This window comes from Microcebus murinus, chromosome 16, assembly GCF_040939455.1.
Source record: "Microcebus murinus isolate Inina chromosome 16, M.murinus_Inina_mat1.0, whole genome shotgun sequence".
NCBI classification, from domain to species: domain Eukaryota; kingdom Metazoa; phylum Chordata; class Mammalia; order Primates; family Cheirogaleidae; genus Microcebus; species Microcebus murinus.
In genome coordinates, this window is record NC_134119.1 from 68,567,906 (window position 1) to 68,589,300 (window position 21,395).

The 21,395-nt window shown below is 60.0% G+C and overlaps 2 protein-coding genes across 4 annotated transcripts in view; one reads left to right on the forward strand and one right to left on the reverse strand.

The window, feature by feature from the left end:
- MYH14 (myosin heavy chain 14) overlaps positions 1-2,923 on the forward strand; it is an 82,052-nt gene extending 79,129 nt beyond the window's left edge. Inside the window, exons 42-43 of the mRNA XM_075993239.1 lie at positions 1,390-1,562; positions 2,070-2,923. Of these exons, the coding sequence (XP_075849354.1) occupies positions 1,390-1,562; positions 2,070-2,223 (327 nt within the window). The 3' untranslated portion in view covers positions 2,224-2,923. The remainder of the gene's footprint in view (positions 1-1,389; positions 1,563-2,069) is intronic.
- Positions 2,924-6,492: 3,569 nt separating this feature from the next.
- Positions 6,493-18,184, reverse strand: KCNC3 (potassium voltage-gated channel subfamily C member 3). Of its 3 annotated transcripts, XM_075993241.1 has the most exons (5): positions 17,303-18,184; positions 12,156-13,263; positions 10,826-11,017; positions 7,645-7,704; positions 6,616-6,697 (listed from the first exon to the last, which is right to left on the reverse strand). In XM_075993241.1, exons 1-4 carry the CDS (start codon positions 18,182-18,184, stop codon positions 7,688-7,690), a joined length of 2,199 nt encoding a protein of 732 aa, XP_075849356.1. In that variant the 3' UTR covers positions 6,616-6,697; positions 7,645-7,687. The 3 variants fall into 3 exon arrangements, with proteins under 3 accessions (XP_075849355.1, XP_075849356.1, XP_012609608.3); XM_075993240.1 differs by lacking the exon at positions 7,645-7,704 and having other exon boundaries at positions 6,493-6,697; XM_012754154.3 differs by lacking the exons at positions 6,616-6,697; positions 7,645-7,704 and adding an exon at positions 10,498-10,616.
- Between the last annotated feature and the right edge of the window lie 3,211 nt (positions 18,185-21,395).

Here is a 21,395-nt window from a genome sequence, read left to right on the forward strand (position 1 = left end):
ATGAGGGAAGAAATTAAACCATACTCAGAAGCTAAACTAGGACTAAATAACAATAGATCATGTTTATTGAATTCTTTCTACATGCTAGGCACTGTGCTAAAGATATAACATGTAGTATATATTAGAACCCTATGAAGTAGGTACTATTATTTCCCCTGTTATTCAGGTGAGGAAACTGAGGTACAGGAAAGTGGAGTAACTTACTCAAAATTATTTAGCTAGTAAGAAATAGGGTCAGGATTCAAGCCTCAGTACTCTAGCCCCAGAGTCTGGTCTTAATTATTTATTGAGCAGTTATTGTATCACAAGCAACTGCTTTTTAAAAAATACATACTTGCATTTTTTCATAAGTGAGGAAACTGAAACTTTAAGAGTGAATATAATTTACATCAAAGTCACGGAGTTAGTAGGTGGATAAGTACCCAGATCCAGATCCCAGTTCTGTCTGGCTAGACAGAGTTCCCGTGCCCTTAAAAGCTCAGCTATGCTTGATTTGCCATTCATTTCACAAACAATTATTGTACCCACTACATGCCAGGAACTGTGCTAGGCATTAGGAATGTGGATGTGAATGAGACAGAAGAGGTCCCTCCCTTCATGGAACTCACATTTTCAGCATAGGAAAAAGCGTAGTAAACCCATAAATAAACAAAGATAATTACAGACTGTGACAAGGGCTGTGAAGTAAAAAAGAAAGAAGAAAGAGGAAGACACAGAGTATTGGGGGATCTTCTTTAGATTGGGAGGTCAGGAAGACCTCTCTAAGGAGGTAAAATTTGAATTGTGACCTGAATTTGAATTGAAGAAGAGTCAGGCAGAGGGAACACCAAGTTCAAAGGCCTTAAGTATGGACATAAGCTTGGTGAGTTCAGAGCAAAAAGCAAACCAGTATGGCTAGAGAGAAGAATGATGTGATAATAAAGTAGGTCAGATCATGTGTGTTCCCTCCCTGGAGAACGAGATGGCAGGATCTGGGGAGGATCTTAGTGAATTTGGTCTGGACAGTGGGTTTATGGAAAAAGAGAAATAGATAAGAATAAGACCCTGCAGAGCCTGGAATGCTAGGCTCAGGGGCTGGAACCTTGTCCCAGTGGTACTGGGGAGCTAGGAAAGGGTCGTGAGCATGGAGGTTCAAAGTCAGCTCTGAGCATAAAAAGACCCCTCTGAGGACATGTGGGGAATGGCCTGCAGGGCAGAGATTGGAGGCTAGGGTGGAGGCTGGTGTAAGGGTCTTAGGAGAAAAAGATAAGGCCTGAACAGAGAGCAGGTGACAGGTCAGAGAGAGTCAGAGGAGAGGGGGCATGGGGCTGAGGATTAGCGGGCTATGGAGGAAGGAAGGGGTGAGGAGAGTACCCAGAGATATGACCCAGTGCCCCTGCTCCTGCCAAGCTGGAGAAGGGAAACATTCGAGTGAAACAGCTGAAGCGGCAGCTGGAGGAGGCAGAGGAGGAGGCTTCCCGGGCTCAGGCTGGCCGCCGGAGGCTGCAGCGTGAGCTAGAGGATGTCACAGAGTCTGCCGAGTCAATGAACCGCGAGGTGACCACGCTGAGGAACCGGCTTCGGTATGGCTGCCCCACACACATGCCTGATGGGCGGGCAGTACCCTCACTCCATAAACCCCAGGGGTGCAAGGGCAAGGCCTTGCCGGAGGCAGCAAGTGGGGAGAATGGGGTCCATGGGTGTGGGGGGGGCATGGGAACAGGAGCTGTGTTTGCGGAGAGCCAGAGTCAGGTGACTTGTCTTTCTTCCCACCCCCATTTCTCTCGGTCTCATCTGTGTGCCCTCCCTTTTCTCATTTCGTACCTCCATCTTTCTGCCCATTCCCCACCTCTCTGTCCCTTTGTCTCTCTGTCCCCCATCTCTGTCCCCACAAATATCTGTCCCTATCTCTCTCCCCCCATCTTTCTGTCCCCTGATCTCTCTCTGGTCCCACCATTGCCCTCTGCCCATCTCTCTCCATTTCTCCTGATCTCATCTCTCTCTCTTCCTCTCATTTTGTCTTCTCTGTCTGTCTGTCTGTCTCTCTCTGCTCCCCCCTTCATCTCTGTCCTGGTCTCTCTTCCCCGCAGACGCGGCCCCCTCACCTTCACCACCCGCACGGTGCGACAGGTCTTCCGACTAGAGGAGGGCGTGGCATCCGACGAGGAGACTGAGGAGGCAGAGCCAGGGGCTGGGCCACCAGCCCCGGAGGCTGACGGGTCCCCACAAGCCCAGCCCCAGTGACCCCGCCCTGCCTCCAGATACACTGACAGGACCCAGGTCCTTTCCTCCCTGGCCCCTGCGGGCACGTGTCCCAGGAACCCCACTCTCTGGCTTCTTGCACTTTGAAAATGTGCCACCCTCTGGCACTTTGGCATTTATCAACCCCACCCCGGGCCCCCTGAGACCTCCCATCAACCAATGACCCCTGAACACAGAGGAGTGGGGCTCTCTTGCTTGTGGGGACATTGGGCACAGTCGGCGAGCTGTGGTCCCATCAGCTCCCCATCCTTCCCTCGGTTGTTAATGATCTTTATATATTAGGAGCGAGATGGGCTCCCCTGCCCCACTCAGTGCTCCATTTCCTCTGCTTCTCCCTGCCTCCCTCCCTGGGTCTTTCTCCTTCTCTGCATCTCTCTAGGATTCTTGCTCTCACACTTTTGTATCTCCATGTAGCCACTCTCCTTCCCCCATTTCTGCCCCTACCCCTAAACTTCTGAGTGACCGAAGCTCGCTGGAGCCCCAGGCCTCCACCAGCCTCGAACCCTTGCAAGGAGCAGGACAAGGGGACCCCTCCCACTCCCCTCCTGCCCCATGCTCTGCCCTCCCCTCTGACTGCTCCTGTGTGATCAAGGTTTGGAGTTTCTCTGGGGTGCTGGAGGAACCCCCCCTTACCCTCCCGGCCTCCGGTTCTGGCAGTAATAAACTCCAACCCCCAACTGGACCCTTCACGGTGGCTGTGTGTGTTCCTGCGGGGCGTCTCTGACAGGGGAGGGGTGGCCATGGGCTTCTTCAGGCTGCTGGGGCTGCACATGGGGTTCTCATCATAGCTGTGCCAGTGTGGGGGGACCCTCCTGGGGACCAGGTGCTGAAGGGGAAATAACTCATTTCCTCCTCGCCCCAACATATAATATTATGGAGATATTCCCTCCATTATACAGATAAGAAAACTGAGTCTCAGAGCAGCGTTGTCTCTGGCTCCAAGCCCCCCAGTTGGAGAGTCGGCCAGAAGGGGGGCCGCACTCCAGCCAGTTCTCAAGTCTTTGCAGAAACATGACAGCAGTGACCAGTGACCATTTGTGCTGGGCGCTATGCTAAGCACATTTGTGTCAACCCTCAGCACAACCTTGTGTTGGGATTTCATTGCTCTCCAGTGCCTGGCGCATAGTAGGCATTCAGTAAATGTTTGATGAATGAATCAAAGACGCCCATCCCACCCTTTTAGAGTGCCAGGAACAGGCCCAGAGAGGCTGAGCAACTTGTCCAAGACACACAACTACTAAGAAGTAGAAGCAGGGTTTGGCTCCAGAGTCAGCGACATAGAGCGTGGGACCCTCAGCCCCTGTGCGCACAGTGTGGGACCAAGGCAGGCCCTTGCCCCAAATAGTGTCACTGATCGCGGGGATGTCTGGACCGCCACAGTCCACACCTTTGTTACTTTAATGCGGCCCCACTCTTAAAGCCCCAATCCCTCTGGGTGACCCCACACTCCAGTCAACATACTTTCCCAGCAGACGAATGGGAGGCAGCTTTTAAATGAAAAGGAAACTTTTATTTTGGTGGAGAGTGAGAGGGTGGGAGGGAAAGGGGCATGACACTTTTTCTTTGGGGGGGTGACATGCGGCAGCTTCTGCATTGGGCGGTTCATGCACCCAGGGTGGGCGTAGGGGAGGCTTGGGGGAGAGGCCTGCCGACCCCTCCCTCCCTGCCCTGCGGGTGGGCTGAGAAGACCCGCCGTTAGCACCAGAGTTGGACGATTTGCAGACCTCCCCTCCCCACACTGGCTCCGGACCCCGCCCCCATCCCTGAGAGCGCCCCTCGCCACTCCCCCCCTCGACAGGCCAGGCCCGCCCGCCCACGTTTGAGTGAGAGAAACTTATTGCTGTGTGTGCGTGTGTGTGTTTGTGTGTCTGTCGGGGAGGGTGAGCCGCGAAGCTCAGGAAGACCCCCCCGCCATTCATTCCTCCCCGATCGCCCCGCCCCCTGCCCCGTGTCCGTGCGTTCCCGGAGCGCAGGAGGGGTGCGACATGCGTGTGGGGGGCGCGTCATGCAGCGCATGCGTGTAGGTGCAGGCACCCTGGCGGCCGGGGGGAAAAGGGGGAGCCGGACTTAGAAACAGTCCCTTTAGCTCGCTCTCTCTCCCTCCCCGAATCCCACACTGTTGACTTGGGGGGAGGGGGGCAAGGGCCGAGAATCATGTTTGTAGAAGTTTGTGATTGTGGTTATTTTTAAAAGCTGAACTAAAAAGCCGGGTACGTGTAGTGGATCGGCGAGCAGGGGGGAGACGTTGGGAAGAGGTCAGTACCCTTTGGAAAAAACCCTCGTCCCCTTCCCCCGCCCCATTCGGCTTTCGTGAGGGTCAGGGGAAACGGGGGGCTTTTTAAAGAAGTTGAACCCTTTGGCAATATAATCAGTCCCCACCCCGTACCCTGGTGTCAGGAGCCCCTAGCCCTTTGCCCCACCCCCACCAGAACCCGCCCCACCCTCACCCCTGGTTCACCAGGGTTTAGGGGCCGAGGGAAGGTTGGGGGGACTCAAAATGCCCCTTGCATAGGAATCGTTGCATCAAGAATCACGCTCAGTGTCGCCCCTCGCCCACCCTCGGGTGGGGGGAGGGATTCCTGAGGCCGTGGGAGCAGAGGGAGGTTGCTAATTCCGTGGGCCCCCGGCTCCAAAAGAGGGGGTCCGCTAAGGATTCTGGGACCGGTGTGGTCTCTGGGCTTGGGGGAGGTAGCGCATCCTTGAGCCAGGATGGGATGTCAGAGGTGATTTTCCACCCGCGAGCGCGGCGCGGCGAGGGATGCGGGGAGGGGAGGGCTGGGTGGCAGCAGGGTTGCGTGTCGTTTCCCAGGCCTCCGATAAGCCAGCGTTGCCCCACTCGAGCAGTCTGCAGGATCGCTTGTGGACTACTTTAAATGGAAACACTTTTAACCTAAATAAACGCTGTCCTAGCCGAGCAGCAATACCTGGAGGTACAGGCTTATGTGCAAAATGTGCACATTAAAGACAAAACTTTTTAAAGCAAGTGTTTGCCCTAGTACTGCCTAAAACTTTAGCACACCGCCAGGGGTACGACTATGACCCTCTGGGAAACTGGTGTCGCTGAAGAGGGTAAGTATTGGGCACCATCTTAGGGAAGGGGCTTTGGGGGCACGGGGAGGGTTAGGCTTGAGAGAGGGAGGTGCCTGGGTTCCCTGGGATTGCAGCCGAGTAGAGCCTATCTTGGGAGTTCTAACCTCAGGGGAACCTCGGGTGGATGACTGATGTTGGGAATTTGGGGGGTGTCTGGGAGAGCAGGCCTGAGGATTTGGGGTGTCCAGGAAATGTCAGAGTTGTGGGAAGGACTTGGAGCATCCCAAAGGCTGAAATTGAGCTGAAGAGCTGGGTGAAGTCTTGGAGGTCTGAGAAGTGCTGGGATGCAGTCCAGAGAATTCGGTGGGGGTGTTTGGATAGCGTTGGTGTGCAGAGGTTAAGTCCCAGGAGTGTGTGGGGATTGGGGGGGGGGCGCCAGGGTCAGTTTCAGGAATTCCGGGTGCAGGTCTCGTGTCCTGGGAATGGGGGGGCGGGGGACTTTGTGTGCTAGGGCCAAATCATCCCAGGAAATCTGGGATGGGAGGTCTGAGTCCATGCAGCAAGAATAGAGGCGAGCAGATCCCTGGGGGAGGGGGAGGATGAGAGGGTGAAATTCACCAGAGGGGTCCCCCTGCAGGCTGGGGGAGCAGGCTGCAGCCCACCCCCACGCCGCAGCCCACCTTCTGAGCTCAGCTCCGGTTTGGGGCTTGGGTAACTGTTCCTCCTTCCCCTACGTTATTTCAAGTTTTTTGTTTTCCCTGCTCAGGATGGTTGGTTGCCCTCCTGGGATGAAGGGTAGGAGGCCAGCCGGACCCCCCTCGAGAGGCCAGCCTCCTTCCCAGGGTACCCCTTCCCTCAAACTCGAGCGTGCAGCCCCTGGCGGCTTATTGCTGACGTGGAGTTGGAGTAGGGGGTCCAGGATAGGGGGCATGCAGAGTGTGGGGGGAGGTGCCCCAAGATGTAATTGGCATAATTTGGACTTATTTACACTGAGTCGATGGGAGGGGGGTGTCCTATGGCTCATGGAGACCTGAGAAGGCTTTTTTTTTTAGGGGGAGGAGGGAAGAGTTGGGGGGATGGGCTTTGGCCCCTCTCCCTCCATCCTGGGGCCCCAGGTGTGGGGGGGTGAGGGGCCCGGGGGTGTCTGCTGGCGTCATCATCTCGTTTGCATATTATTGACTTTGATTTTTTTTTGTAAAAAAAAAACCCATTCCCCACCCCCCCACCCCCAGCTCCTTTGACCTTCTTCCTGGTCACCCCCGAGTCCCCCCACAGGGGGGAGGGGAGCGCTAGAGGATGGAGGGCAGGGTAGGGGGAGCGCGGCGGGTGGCCCGGGGAGAGCCAGGGGGGGTGGCAAGGGGCGCGAGGCGCAGGGACACCCCGCTCAGGCCCGCGATGCTGCTCAGGCTGCGGGATTTCTCGTAACCTGGGGAGGGAGGCAGAGACACCGGGAGGAGCGAGGAGATGGGGGCGGTCGGGCAGACAGAACGACCCCCAGGCAGGGAGAAGAGACAGAGAGAGATGGAAAGAGAGGGCAAGAGACACCAGACAGAGAGACAGAGACAGAGATGGTGAGGAAGACAGAGAGAGACACAGAACACAGATGGCAAGAGACGGAGAGGGACAGAGGCGATGGAGAGAGAGAGAGAGATGGAGAGAGAAAGCGAACAAATCGGAGTCAGTCAGCATCGACGAGGAAGGTCGAGACATTGGGGAGGGGGGAGAGACTCAGGATTAGGAGGCGGGGTGGTGCCCACCGAGCCTCCCCGCCCCCCTCCACGGCCCCACCCCCTCCCGCCCCCCACCCCGTAGGTCCCCCTCACCTGAGGCAAAGAGGGGGGGCAGCGAGGCGAGATGGTGGGCGGCAGGGGCATGGGGGGCCGGGTGGAATGCATGTGGGGGAGCAGCCGGCGCGGGGGGCTTGGGGGGAACGGGAGGGGGGGCGCCACGTGGGGGCTAACCTGGTTGTAGGGAGAAGAGGGAAGGCGGGTGGGTCTGTGAGGGGCTGAAAGGGCCAAAGTCGGCGGTGCTGTCATGGAGTCGGAGGAGAACTCCAAGAGCAGGCGTCATCTGAGGGTTCTAAGTGGGGTGGGGGGATCTTTAAAGGGTCCAAGAAGGCTTTGGGCGTCTGCGGGGTGAGGGGAGGCCTCCAACGTGCCTCGTAGCTAAAGCGATCCAAGATCCAGGGCCAGTGTGTGTGGTTTCTGCAAAGCTTGGGGCCCTGCCAGCCTCTGGGGGCGTTCCGTGGCGTTTGTAGGCAATGCCAAGGGGGCTGTCTGGACAGGGGTGTCTTGACTGCGGGAGAGAGGGCTTGGGGGGTTGAAGCCGAGTATCTTGGGGGACACCCCCTCCCAGCCATTCCCAATTGCTAACCTGGGGGGAAGGGGCAGGGGGGGACCGAGGGTCTCGCGAGGTCTCAGGCGGTGACAAGAGCTGGGGACAGAAATACACAAGAGTCACGGCGTGGGGGGAGGAGGATCGGGGAACCCCCCAACACAGCCTCACTGTTGGGGGGACGGAGAAACGCCCGGATCTCTTCCTCCTCTCTGGTGTTTTCCGGGGGAAGGGGAGCAGTGAAATGGGGGCAGCTGAGACATCAAATATGGGCGGAGCTTCCGGGGTGGCTGGCGGGAGGGGCAGGGGAGGGGGGAGAGGAGGGAGGGAGGAAATGGGAACCAGGTGGGGCATGTTGGGCTTAGGCGGTGGGAGAGGGAAGATATAGGAGAGAGGGGCAGGGGTGGGGGGCAGGCTGGGAGAGAGGACCTTGTGGGGACAGTTGGGGAGGGAAGTCGTGGAAGAGAGTCTTGCGGGAAAGAGAGGTGGGGGCAACAGGGGAAAGAGGGGCGTGGGGCAGGATAGGAGGAAGAGGGGCGTGGGGCAGGATAGGAGGAAGAGGGTCTTGGGGCAGGATAGGAGGAAGAGGGTCTTGGGGCAGGATAGGAGGAAGAGGGGCGTGGGGCAGGGGAGGGGCATCGGAGGCAGGTTCAGTCAGCCCCATCAGCTCCAGCCATGATTTGAGTTCAATGAATGGATTTTGGCATCATAGGCAAGAGAAGCAGGGACCTCCCCCACCCAGCCCCCCACCCTAATCCTCCCCCACCCGAATTCCCAAATCTGTCCCAAACCCCTCCCCATTAATTCCACGGGGGCCCTCCAGACCTGGGGGTGGGGAACAAAGGGGGGTAAAAAGGACTGGGCGCAAGCAGGGGTGGGTTAGATGGGAGCGGGGAGGGGGTGGGAATGAGATGAAAATGGACGATGGTGGGGGGGGGGCAAAAAGGAGAGGTGGAGGGGTGCAACCAGAGGAGCCAGGCAGTCCCCTCTGGACCAGGAGCCCGGAAACCTAGTTCTTGTCCCATCTGCTCTGTGGCCTGGGGTGGTTGGCCACGGCCCTCCCTGAACGCCTGTGAAATGTGAGGGTTTGGCCAAGGCCATCCCGGGGGCTCCCCAGGCTTCCCCGGGGCATCTCCTTAGGCTGCGGGCAGAGAGCCCCTAGGATGTGTCTATTTCTAAGGAAGGGTCCACAGGTTTGTGGAATAAGAGAAGGATCAAATACCTTCAGGTGGCTCCCCGTCACATCTAAGATCAAATCCAGCCTGCTCACCATGGCGACAACACCCATCATGACCTTTCTCCCCAGGCTCCTCCTGCGCCCCTGTCCCCTCTGCCTCTTGGCTGCAGCCACACTGCCCTCCCTGCTGTTCTTTAACAAGCCCAGCCCAGGCCACCCAGCACCTCAGGGCCTGTCGCACTCCCTGCTCCTTCCGCCTGGCTGTCCCTTCGCACCCTTCAGGTTTCATGTCACCTCCTGAAAGAAATCCTCTGCAGACCTCCTTAACGGACACGGCCAGAGTAACTAGCTTGTGCTTTTCTCTTTTTCTTATTTTCTGCTTCCTCCCATCAGAGGGTGGCAGATAGTAAGTCTTTTTGGCTACAGGGGCCATACTGTCTCTGTCACAATTATTGCACTCTGCTGTGCTCGCCCTAACACGGGCTGTGTTTCAATAAAGTTTTATTTACAAAAACAGTTGGCTGAAAGGTTTGGCCCTCCGGCTGTATAGTTAGTTTGACAGCCTAGGCTTTAGGCTGGACGCTTCCCAATCTCATCTGAGCTCAGAAGCTAAGCAGGGTCGGGCCCGGTTAGTACGTGGATGGGAGACCGGAAGCTGTGATGGCAATAGATGCTTGCTTTGTGCACTGCAAGCTACACTGCCTGGCACTGCTCACATAAGGATTAGATTGGTTGCCGAATGAATGAATGAATACATGAAGGAAAGGAGCTAGAGGCTGGCTAGGGTTCTTATTAACAGGACGAAACAATATATGTTATATAAAATATCTCCCCATATCTAGCATGTGGTAAGAGCTTGCTGGTGTCTTCCTGTCCCCCTCACCTTGGCACAGCCTTCAGTCCCCAGCCTGTCCCTGCTCCTGGACAAGGTCCCAGCCACCAGCCTGGCTGCTGCTTCCCTGCCAGATCTCTGCCTCCTAATCCCTCTCCCTCTAGGACATGGCTCCCAGGCTTTTTGTGTAGTTCCCTCTAGTCTTTACTAACGGGAACTGCCCGGCAGCTGGCAGAACCCTGCTGTGTGTACGTCTCACCCTAGTCATCTGGAGTCCCCATGCCCTGTCCGCCCTGGGAAGCTTTGTGTGTTCCTCTACTTCGCTGCCTATGCTGCCTCCATCGGAGCGTGTGTCACCTCAACAGTGACTTTCTAGGTCTGTGTCTGCCTCCCCATCCAGACTGGAAGCTCCTGGAGGGGGTGGATTTTGTTCACGGCTGAGCTCCCTGTGCCCAGCACCCGGGGCACGTGGGTGCTGAGTGCTGGCTGGCTTCGCAGGGGAGTGGGCAGGCAGCTGAGCCTTTCTCACCCCATCCTGCACCCAGAAAAGTGTCCCGGGGCTTTTCCTGATGGAATGAAAAAAAATCAGATGGCAGGGGGTGCAGAGATGTGGATGGGGCAGGATGGGGCTCCGTCGTGAGGGCAGGGTGGAGGGCAGGGTTAGGGGTGGGAGGCAGGGTTGGGGTTAGTGCTGGGGGTTAGTGGGGGGGACAGGGTGTGTCCTGGGTGGGGGGCGCAGTGTCAGGCGCTGGGGTTAAGTGGATGAGCTGTTTAGTGGGGGGCAGGAGCCTCGGTCAGTGGGGGTCGCATGTTCTCAGAGGGGTTAGTCAGGAGGGAGGGGGAGTCGGGGGGATCAGAGGGTGGGGGCTACTTACCCCGGGGGGAGGGGGTTCGTCCACTAGGGGGATATCCAGGCCGCAGCGTTGGCGTTGAGGTCGGGCAAGAAGCTTGGGGGGCCTGGCTTACGCCAGTCTAGGGGGGTCAGTGGGGGAGCACCGGTGGCTGGGGGTTGGGGAAGAGGCCAAAGGGGAGGGGAAATGGAGATGGAATAAAGACAGGTGAAGGGTCAGTGGTAAGGAGACTTGGGCAGGTGGGGGTATCTGGGAGGGAGGAGGGAAGGGAAGTCCAGCGCCTCCGCCCCCATCACCCTCTCCTCCCTCCCCTGGGCCGGGGAGAGAGGGGGGGTCCCAGGGGCAGCGGATGGGCCTCACCTTTCCGGATGGAGCCATCAGGGGAAGGGGCGTAGTCGGTGAGGAGGAAGCAGGCCCGGTCCCGGCTGTAGCGGCCCCGGCTTCCGGGCGTGATGGGGCTCTTGTCCTCCGGAGACATGGCGGGCTGGTCGATGGCTGGGCAGTCCTCGTGGGCAAGTGCAGCTGCCGCCGGGTCCCCATTGGGGCGGGGATCTGCATCCCAAGGGGATCAGACAGAGACACAAAGGAGAGAGTGAGGGGTGGGGACTCGCGCTGGGGGCGCGGAGGTCCGAGTGGGTGCTGAAGCGGAGATCAAGGCCAAGGTGTTGGGAAGGGCACAGTGGAGAGTGGGCTATCGGGAGGGCGTGGCGGCTGTGCAGAGGGGTGACCATGGAGCAGGGTGTGCAGGGTGGGTGTTGCAGTGGCTGGTTGAGGGAGGGTGGAGTGCTAGGAAGTGGCAGGCCAGGTGGCCGCTGGGTGTGGGGTGTCTGGAGGGCGGGTTGGGGACAGCCAGCTGGGCGCCGGGTGGGTGGTTGGCTGGAGTGAACGTGGTGGGCTAGGCTGGGGCCGGTGGCAGGCAGGTTGCAGAGGGTGCGGAGGGCTGGGAAGTGGCTGCTGGGGACGCGAGCTGGGTGCTGGGAAGGGCACTGGCCGAGGGCTGGGAAGGTGATAGATGGGGGAGCGGTGGGGGTCCCCGAGGCTCTGACTCGAGCTATTTTTAATTGGTGTGAAACTGGGTCAGTGGCTGAGGGAGCAAGATGGGGGCCAGGCGGCCCCGGCTCCCTTTCTCGACCTACTTAAGGCTTGGGGGTGGGGCACGCGGCCTCGCCCTCCCTCCAGACACCGTCTCTGCCTGGGAGGCACGGACTCCCCCAGGGACGCGCACACACACGCACACGCAGTCAACCTTCTCCCCCCACCTCGCCCCTGCTCCATCTCTTCCTCTTAGCAACATCACCCATCTCTCTCCCAGCACTTCTCAGGCTGCCCCCAGCAAAGCCCACAGGGCCTGGTTTCCAAGTCCTCCTCCTGTCGCCCTGCCCTCTGACTCTTAGTCTGGAAGCCTGTCTTCCCTTCGTGGTCTCACTGTTGTTAAAACCTGAGCTCTCGGCCGCCCTCTGCCTCGCTGGCCCCTCCGCACGCCTAGCTCGAGTCAGTTTCTCCCCGCAACGCTCACTCCAGGTCTACGTCTGCCCGTGCCTCCTCCCTGGCTGGAGCTCTAGCTGCCCCTTTCTCCTCTCTCCCCTCTCTGCTGCTGGCCACTGGGTCTCGGAACCTCGGCCACTTCCTCCCCGTCCTCCCACAGGCCCCCACCCGTGTCCCCCAGCCCCGCCCTCACGCCCGGCCTCACCTGCCCGGTTGATCTCAATCACCTCCTCCTGGGCCAACGGGCAAGGCTCGCCAGGGGCCGGCAGAGGAGGCAGCCCCATGATCCCCAGCCCCCCCGCTCCCCCCCTGAGCAGCCCGGGGTGCGTGTGGGGCCCCGGGGGGTAGGCCCCGGCCACAGTCACCCCCATGGAGGGCGGCGTGATGGGTGGCGGGGGGCTGATGCCGCCGCTGCCGTGGTGAGGGTGGGGCGGAGGTGGCGGGGGTGGGTCAGGCTTGCAGTAGTTGGGCGAGCCAGGCTGCGGGGGCCGGGGGATGTGTTTGTTCTTCTTCTTGGGCAGCTTCTGCTTGGCCATGGCCAGCGAATAGTACATGCCAAAGTTGTTGACAATGACGGGCACAGGCATGGCGATGGTGAGCACCCCCGCCAGAGCACACAGCGCCCCGACCAGCATGCCTGACCACGTCTTGGGGTACATGTCTCCATAGCCCAGGGTCGTCATGGTGACCACAGCCCACCAGAAGCCAATGGGGATGTTCTTGAAGTAGGTGTGGTTGGAGCCCAGGATGTCATCAGGGTCGGCGCCAATGCGCTCCGCGTAGTAGATCATGGTGGCAAAGATGAGCACCCCCAGGGCCAGGAAGATGATGAGCAGCAGGAACTCGTTGGTGCTGGCGCGGAGCGTGTGGCCCAGCACACGCAGCCCCACGAAGTGCCGGGTCAGCTTGAAGATGCGCAGGATGCGGACGAAGCGCACGACCCGGAGGAAGCCCAGCACGTCTTTGGCGGCCTTGGAGCTGAGCCCCGAGAGGCCCACCTCCAGGTAGAAGGGCAGGATGGCGACACAGTCGATGATGTTGAGGCTGCTCTTGAGAAACTCCACCTTGTCCGGGCAGAAGGTGATGCGCATGAGGAACTCGAAGGTGAACCAGACCACGCACACGCCCTCCACGTAGGTCAGGAAGGGCTCCGTCTCCACCTCCACGTTCGTGATGTTCTCCGGCGGAGCCCCGGGGATCGGAGAGGCCTGCGTCACCGTCTTGTTGCTGATGTGGATGAAGCCCTCATGGGTCTCCAGGCAGAAGGTGGTGATGGAGATGAGGATGAAGAAGAGCGAGGCGAAGGCCACATACTGTGGGGTGGGGCAGGAGAGAGAGGGGGAGAGGTGACCTAGGCATCAGGTTGACCAGAACCTTCAGAAAACCATCCAAATGCCCCCCTCCCCAGCTTCCTAGGCTCAAGCTCCAGGTGGAATGCAGGTGTCCCAACCCTCTGGCTCCTTCCCTTCTAGCATCCTGTTGTCCCCTTTAAAGCTAACAACAGGGGAGAGAAAGGAACAGAAGCAGTGGGAGAGGAGCTGGCCCCAGCAGACGCAGCAGATGGGCAGTTCTTTCCTTGGCAACAGCATCCTGGCCCCTCGCTGTCTCCTAGACCACCTCCCCCCACACTCCTGTTCCCTGTGTCCTATCTCAGGGTTCCCTGGCAGGGTCCAAGGGTTCTGCCATATGACAGGGGCCAGGGGGCCTAAGGTCACACACCCTCTTCCTCAGAGGGTTTGGGGCTCAGCTTGGAGCTGGGGGAAGGGGAGGTGGGGAAGGTGGGTGGGGAGGCAGAATCAAGAGGTGCTTAAGAGTCAGAAAGTCTGGGTTTGAATCTGGCTTTTAACCTGCCAGACTTGGGCAAGGAGACTGAGCTTTCTGAACCTCATATTTTTACGAGAGTGTTGTGAGGATTAAAGCAGATGAGTGTACAAAGGGCTTGGCTCCAAAAGCAGTGCTTGGCCCGGTGCCTAGAACACAGTAAGCAGGTCTGAGCTGTTATTAGGGTATGGGAGCATCAGTCAGTGGGGGGCAAGGTTGAGGCCTCCCCCAGGGAGGACAGGGGAGGGGTGGAACTATAGAGGGGTGGGGGGGGTCAGGGCTCTGTATAGGGGTGGGGTTAAAGGGTTAAGGCTGCCAAAAGAGAAGAGGCTACAGGAGAAAGGGGCAGGACTTTAAGGATCTGGAGAGGAAGGGGGAGTCAGTGTGGAGAGGACAGTGCCCAGGCCAAAGAGAGGTGGGGGGCATCATTTTTCAGAGGTGCAGAGAATTGGGAGGGAGGTTCCAGGGCCATATCAAGGTAGGGGGAGGACCAGAGTCCTGCTGCACAGTAGCGTGGGTTTTCATGAGAGCCTTGGAGAGGAGGAGCAGGGTCAAGGTCTGGAGAAGGAGAGGAACGGTCAGGCCCCTGGGGGTGACAGTGGGCTTGATCAGATCTGTAGAGGGTGGGGGAAAGGAGAACCTTGGAGAGGGAAGGAAGATAGGTATTGGAGTAAAGAGGGTTTGGTTTCGTTTTTTTTTCATGCATACTTGAGACCCAAAGAGGGGGCTTTAATCAGATGGGCAGCACAGGGGGAAGGCCAGTGTTGGGCCTCAGAGAGGACCCTGGGCCTTGGAGTGGGCCAAGGGCCAGCACTGTCCCTTTGCATCCAGCTTCCTCCACGGGGTGGTAGCGGGTCTCTGGGCCAGGGAGGCCTTGACTTTAATCTGAAGTGCAGAGTGGGGGCGGGACAGTGTCGGGGGCACAGAGAGGTTCCTGGACCTTGGTGTGGGCAGGGGGTCAGCGCTGGCCCTCTCTGCACCCAGGTCTTCGTTTCTCTGCAGTGGTTTAAGAGGCCAGAGGCCTCCGCAGAGCGCATGCCCGGTGCTTCCCCGCCCCCTCCGAGCGGGGCGCGCGGAGCAGGCTGCGGCACCGCAGTGGGGGCGGGCCGGCTGGCCGGGGGGCGGGGCACACGGCGGCCAGCACCGCGGACAGCTCCCCCGCCGCACTGCGCAGCCGCACCGGCTGGGCACCGTCTTAACTCCTTCGGGCCGGAGCCAAGCAGGCAGTGCGCAGTCGCAGTGCTGCTGCTTCCCGGTGGGAGGCCCCGGGCCAGGAGCTTGATTAACTCCTTCCCTCCCAGGGCAAAGGGAAGGTGGGCACCCGCCGCAGTGCGCAGCTGCAGAGGCTGGACTGCGTCGGGCTGGTTTAACCCTTTGCCCCAGGGTGGCTCAAAAGCTGAAGGGGTAGGAGGATTGGCCTCAGCTCTCAACTCCCCCAAGCAATCTCACTTGGAGGCTAGAAAGTGCTTGGCACACCGTGGACACTCAAAAACATTTGTGGAGTAAATGAATAACCTCCGTAGCTGTCCCAGACCCTGAGCCCGAACATCACAGGAAGACTCTACCTTCATTCTCCCCCTCACCTCAGCACCCTTCAGTGGAGTCAGAGGAGGGAAGGGCACCCCAGGCGACCGAGGGAAGGAGCCGCTCAGAGGCCTGAGGGGGCATCTAGGGCCATGTCCCTTCTGCACCTCCTATTCTCCACCTCCCCCCACTCAACCCCAAATCTCGCCAACTCAGCGCTTCCCAGGGACCAAACTTTATGCTGCGTCTCCGGCCCCCCTCCCCCTCCCTCCCTCCCCCGGCGAATGCGGCACTGCGGCTCCGCGTCCTTCTAGCCCAGGACGCGGCACGGTGGGGGGAGGGGGCCGGGACCTGCTCCTCGGGTGCTTGGGTCGCCAGGAGCCTAGGAGGGGCCTTGGGATTGTTCCTCTTCCCCCCTCCTTCCAATTCCCCCCACTTTGGACTGCCTCCCTCTTTTCTCCCACTTTCTCCCTCGGGGTCTGTGGGACAGGGAGGAAGTTACTAGGAGGAAGAGGTTCAGGGAAGAACGAGGGGGGAGGGTAGCCATTTAGCCTGGCAAGTTACAGAGGCTTGAGGAAAGTTTTCTGGGGAAGATGGTGAGAGCTTTGGGGGATATGTGGAATTTTGAGGCAGATAAGGCTGGAGGAAAGGCAAGGCTGGGTGTGGGCTCTTAGGTTCACTCTGGTGGAAGAGAGCCTGAGGGGCCCGGTCCTGGGCTTTGGACCAGGAGAGCTTGAGAAAGGGAGATGGCAGGGCAGGGGCAGGGGGCGGGGCAGGTGGAAAGATCCCAAGGCAGGGGAGAAAGAAGTGAAAGCTATTTGGAGATGAAAGTTGTGGGGCTGATGACTTGAGGAGGGGAGGGGCCCACGCTTTGAGGTTCAATAAAGTTCTGGAGCAGGAGGGAAAGTCACTTAACAGAATAGCAAAGGGGACAGGGACAGGGAGCTAAGGAGAGGGGAGCCCGGAGATAGAGTGGGCTGCGCAGTTTAAACGATGGACGAGCAAAGCTGCAAGAGTCTGTGGAAGAGGAAGAGCAGTTCTGGGGGACACATGGGGGCTCTGCAGAGGAAAGGCATACCGTGGGGGCTCCCGGAGACACACTAAGGAGTGCGAAAGGCTTGGGAAAAGTCTGGGGCTTTATGGGGAAAGTCCTTGGGATGGGAGTTGATGAGGATGCCAGAAAAGAGTGAGCACAGAGGGGGCTGGGAGGTTGGGGGGAAGGTGCCCCAAGACTCAGTGTTGCAATGAGGGGGAGGGGGAAGTGTCCTGGCTAGAGTTAAGTGCTTTGTAGGTTCAGAGGGGTCCAGGAGGTGCCCAGGTTGGGATGGGGGAGTCTTCTGAGACTGAGAAGAGAAAAGGTGGGTGGGGGGATACCCAGGCAGTGCAAACTTGGAGAGAGGTCTCTGGGAGAGGGGCCAAAGAGAATCAGCAAGGTGTTGGGAGAGACTGAGAGCTGAAGAGGGGGTTGCAGAGAGTCTGGAGGGGGCAGGTGGGAAAGTGGAGGGACAGTGTTCACAGGGCTTGGGTCCCTGAGGGTTGGGAAAGGATGTCTTCTGAGGGACTGGGGACGGTCCAAGACATTGAGGGCTGGAGGGTGGCCAAGAGCGGTGAGAAGAGGTTTGGAGGGGCTCAGGAGCCTCAGGACCAGGAAGTCTTCTGAGGGCCTCTGAGGGGTCCAGGAAAAGCAAGGTTGAGGGTGTTCAGAGGAGCCAAGGGCATTCAGGGTGGGTAGAAAGTTTCTAAGGGTCTAGGGTGGCCAGAAGAAGCGGGGTGGTATTTGGGGGGATCTAGGAGAGTCTATGGCCGGGAGAGGGGGTGTGTTCAGAGGAGCACAGAGGACTCAGGACAAGGGGAAGAGGCTTCTAAGACACTGGGAGGCCTGGAGAGACCAGGGGAGGTTGGGATGGGCCGCGAGATGCTGAGGGTTGGGCTGGGGCGCTCCTGAGAGTCTGGGGGCACCCGGAGAAGCGGGAGTGGGGTGGATGGGGACTCCGAGAGTGCGCTCACCCTGGCGGCCCGCGACGAGTAGGGGTCCTCGAAGAGCGCCCACACGCGGGGCTGCCAGCGGCGCCACCAAGTGCCGCCCGCGCCGCCCGCGCCCCCCGGCGGTCCCCCGGCGCCGCCGCCCGCGTCCTGGAAGCAGAGGCGCTTGAGCTCGCCGCCCGCACCGTCCAGTCCGCCGCCGCCCGCACCCGCCTCGTCGTCCAAGCCTCCGTCGTGGGCGCCCGCGGCGTTGGCGTTGGCGGCGCCCGCAGAGTCGGGTGCCTCGAAGGAGTCGAGCGCCTCCTCGGCATCTCGGTGCTGCCGGTAGGTCATCCAGCAGCAGGCCTCCACGTCGGTCTCGTCGATGCCCCAGAAGCCAAGCTCCTCCTCGAAGAGAGGCCCGCACACGTCTGCCGGGCAGTGCAGCTTGCCGGTGCGGTAGTAGTTGAGCACGTAGGCGAAGACTCCCGGGTGCCGGTCGAAGAAGAACTCGTCGGCGCCCGGGTCGTAGTCGAAGCGCGCCGCAGCCTCCGGCTCCGTCAGGCCTGCCAGCCGCGTCCCCGGCAGGGTACGCAGCGTCGAGCGGTACGTCTCATGGCGCACGCCGCCCACGTTGATCACGATCTTGCCGCTGTCGCCACCGCCGCCGCCGTGCCGCCCCATGGCCGCCGCCGGCAGCCCGGGGCATGGCTCGGCGCGCTGGCCCCCGGGCCCGCGGGTTGCCTGGGGGCCCGCCGGGGACGCGGCGGGGCCGGGCTGCGCAGGCTGCTGCTGCTGCAGCGGCGCCGGTGGCAGCGGCGGGGGCAGCGGCGGCGGGGACTCGGGCGGCTGCGGCGGTGGCGCCGGCTGCTGCTTGCTGGCCCCCTGGCGCCCGCGGAAGGACGAGACGCAGACTGAGCTCAGCATTGGATGGGGGGCGGGGCTGCGTGGGCGTGGCCTCGAGGGGCGGGGCGCGGGACAGGCTGACGTGATTGGGTGGGAGGAGGAGCTTGGTGGAGAGGGCGTCGTCTCAGGGAGGACAAACCGAACTGATTGGCCTGGGGGAGGGGAGGGGGCGGGGACTCTAACGCTGCCCAGTTGGAGGAGGCGGGGCCACCGATGGGGGCGGGGTGGGGCGTCAAAGGGGTCGGCGACGGCCTCTAATACCGTGTTCCGCAGGACAAGGAGGATGGAGAAGGCAGGGCTGGATGTTAGAAAGAGACCTGATTGGACTGAAAAAGAGATGGGCGGGACAAAGAGACCTGATTGGACTGAAAAAAGAGATGGGCGGGACAGAGGGGGTGGGACAAGTCCAAGCTATTTAAAGGAGCCTGACCCGCCTGGAGGGGCGGGGCCACAATGCGAAAGGCTGCTCTGATTGGACTGAGGAGGGAGCGGAAAGGAGGGAGATCAAACGCCCGCCCCTAAAACACTTCCCTGGTGGGAAGGAAAATTGCTTGTAAGGGGCGGGCTGGGTCTTAAGAAGGGGCGGGCCGGAGAAAGTAGAAACGGCGCGGATTGGGCCGGGAGCGTGAGGGGGCGGGACCGCACTGGAGGCGGGAAGTGAAGATGGAGCACTTTCCCACAGGAGGGGACCAGCCGGACCAAAAGGAGACAAGACGGGGGTGGGGGGACAGAGCCTGAGGCCGGTGAGAGGAGGAAGATGACCGAGGCCTGGGGACCTGAGAGCGGCTGGGGAAGACACGGAGGGGCGGGCGGAGGCTGCAAGCGTGGCCTGCTTCGATGGGACTGGGCCGGGGTGCGTGTCCGGATGGATCAGGCGGGATTGAGGAAAGCAGGTGGGGTCTGCAGAAGGCAGAAAGCGTCTGGAAAGGGCTGTGGGGAGGTGCGACTAAGGGACAAGCGGGGCTTTAAGGGGCTTGGAAGCAACCAGGGTGGGCGGGGGCGGGCAGAGCTAAGAGAGGGGCGAGGGGCGCCAGGGAAAAGTGACACTTGCAAAGAGTGGAAAGTCCCGGGCTGGACGAGGGGAAGGGACCTGGAGTGGAGAGTCTTGGGGGTCAGACAGCCTGGGAGAGGGGCCTGACTGAAGGTCAGCGGAGCCTTAGTGGGGCGAGAGCTTCCAGCTGGTGGAAGCCTGGACAACGGAGGACTGCAGATGGGAGGACCGAGGAACGGGTAAGGGCTGGTGAGGGGGGAGCACGAAGGGAGGCAGAGAGGAGGGGAGAGGCCAAAGCGCCCGGAAGCCCCGTCTAGGACAAGGCGATAGGCGGGACAGCTGGAAGATGGACCGGGTTGGGCGTCTGAGAGGTCCGGGGTTGCGGGGGAGATGGTGGGTTAAGGGGCGGGGCCAGAACTAGATCGCCCGCCCACGAGCGGGCCGGCCCCGCCCCCTGGGCTGTCCTGGGCTCCGGGAGGCAGGGCGCAGGCGCAGGGGCTGGGGCGGGGCCAGCGGCTGCGGCTGCGGCTGCGGTGGGAGGAGGCGGCGCCTGTGGGAGTGAAGGGGGCGGGTCAGGGGCTGCGGGCACCCTCTGGCGGCACAGTCCCTGGCCCGCCGCCTCCCTCTGCAGGTGCGGCAGCTGGTTCGTATCGCCTTCCCACCCCACACCTGCTCCCGTTTCTGTGTCTCTTGGTGTCCCTTTTTCTCCTCTTTCTCTATTTGTCCCGCGGTCTCTGTCCCCACCCCTCTGAGTCTCTACCCTCCCTCTGGGACTCTGAATATCTGTCCCCTCCTTCTGAGTCTTTGTCCCCTCCTCTCTCTAGGTTTCAGTCGCCCAATACCCCCGCCCCTAGTCTCTCTCTGTTGGTCTCTGTACCTTTTTATCAGGTTGTGCCTTTCTCTGGGACTCTGTCCCCCTCTCCCTGAGTCTTTGCCCCCTCTTTGTGTCTTTGCCCCCCACATCCCCCCTCTCCCCTCTCTGGGTCTCTACCCTTTTGTCTGGGCCTCTCTCTCCTCCCTCTTGTTCTCTGATGACCATTCTTCCCCCCTATATTTTCCCCCTCTTCCCTCTCTTGACCCCTTCTGTCTCTGCCCTTTCTAGCTATCTGTCCTCTCTCTTTCTCCTTCTCTCTGGGTCTCTGCCCCTTCTCTTACTCTCTGTCACCTCCCTGGGTCTCTATTTCTCCCATGCCTCACCCCCTTTTATGTCTCTCTATATATCTCTGTCTCTACTTCTTTGGGACTCTATCCCCCTCTCTTTCGGTTTCTGTCCCCTCTCTAGGTCTCTCTTCCTTTCTCAGAAGTCCTCCCATCACCTCTCTAATCCCTATCCTGGCTGGGACTGCGTCACTGCAGAGAGAGTTGCAGAAGTGGGGCCTGTTCTGCAGACCAGGGAGGTGGTTTCTCTCACTCTCCAGACCCTGGGCTCTCCCATTGCTCCCAGTCCAGTATCCAGGATCCTCGGCCAGCCATTAAGCCTCTGATGGGACCCAAAACGGCTGAGAAAAGACCTAAGCACTTCCTACCCCTTCCAGCCCCAAATTCTGATGTGCCCCCAGGCAGAAGCAGGGAATCCTGAGGTGAGGGACTGGGCTGGGGTTGAGTGAGGCTCCTGGGAAAGTTGGGGACCGGATGGAGGCTGGAGCAGAGTTGGGTAGGCCCTAGGGGCTGGGAGTGTAGGCTAGGCTCTAGGGTAAGGACCAAGTCAGCTATCTTCCCTTACATTCTCCCCCAACCCTACTTTTCTCTTCCGCTTTTAATAGCAGCCAGGCACGGGATCAAGTTACCAAATCAGCATTTTTTTGCAGAGGTCAGAAGGTGTGGGACAAGGTGGGGGTTGGTGGGGAAAAGGAGCTGGAACAGGGAGAATAGGGGATGAGATTTAGGATTAGAGAAGATGGACGATGGGAAGAGGCAGTGGGCAAAGAGTAACAGGGTGGTCCAGACTCCATCAGGCCTGAGAAATCTGGATGCCATCACTCCCTCCTGGTCCTCCCCAGACCCCACCGGAGTCTGAATTCTCCACCCACCCATCAGGGAGGAGGGGGCTTCTGGAGACATGATGGGGGCTCAGGGTACAGGACACCCAGCTGTGTTCACAGACTAGGGAGAAGTGGACTCTATTTTTGGCAACAGACACCAGGGGAGGAGAGGCCAATGTCTGTCTACGTTTTCAGATCCTTTCCTCACTCCTGCTCCTCCCCAACCGATCCTTTCCCAGGCCCTCAAGGCACAAAATTC

Coding starts and splice junctions, on each gene's coding strand:
- KCNC3 (XM_075993240.1), bottom strand. CDS start 18,184: ATGCTGAGCTCAGTCTGCGTCTCGTCCTTCCGCGGGCGCCAGGGGGCC. Junction 13,264..17,302: donor ACTCGTCGCGGGCCGCCAGG/GTGAGCGCACTC, acceptor CCCACCCCACAG/TATGTGGCCTTCGCCTCGCT. Junction 11,018..12,155: donor GATTGAGATCAACCGGGCAG/GTGAGGCCGGGC, acceptor CTTGGGATGCAG/ATCCCCGCCCCAATGGGGAC.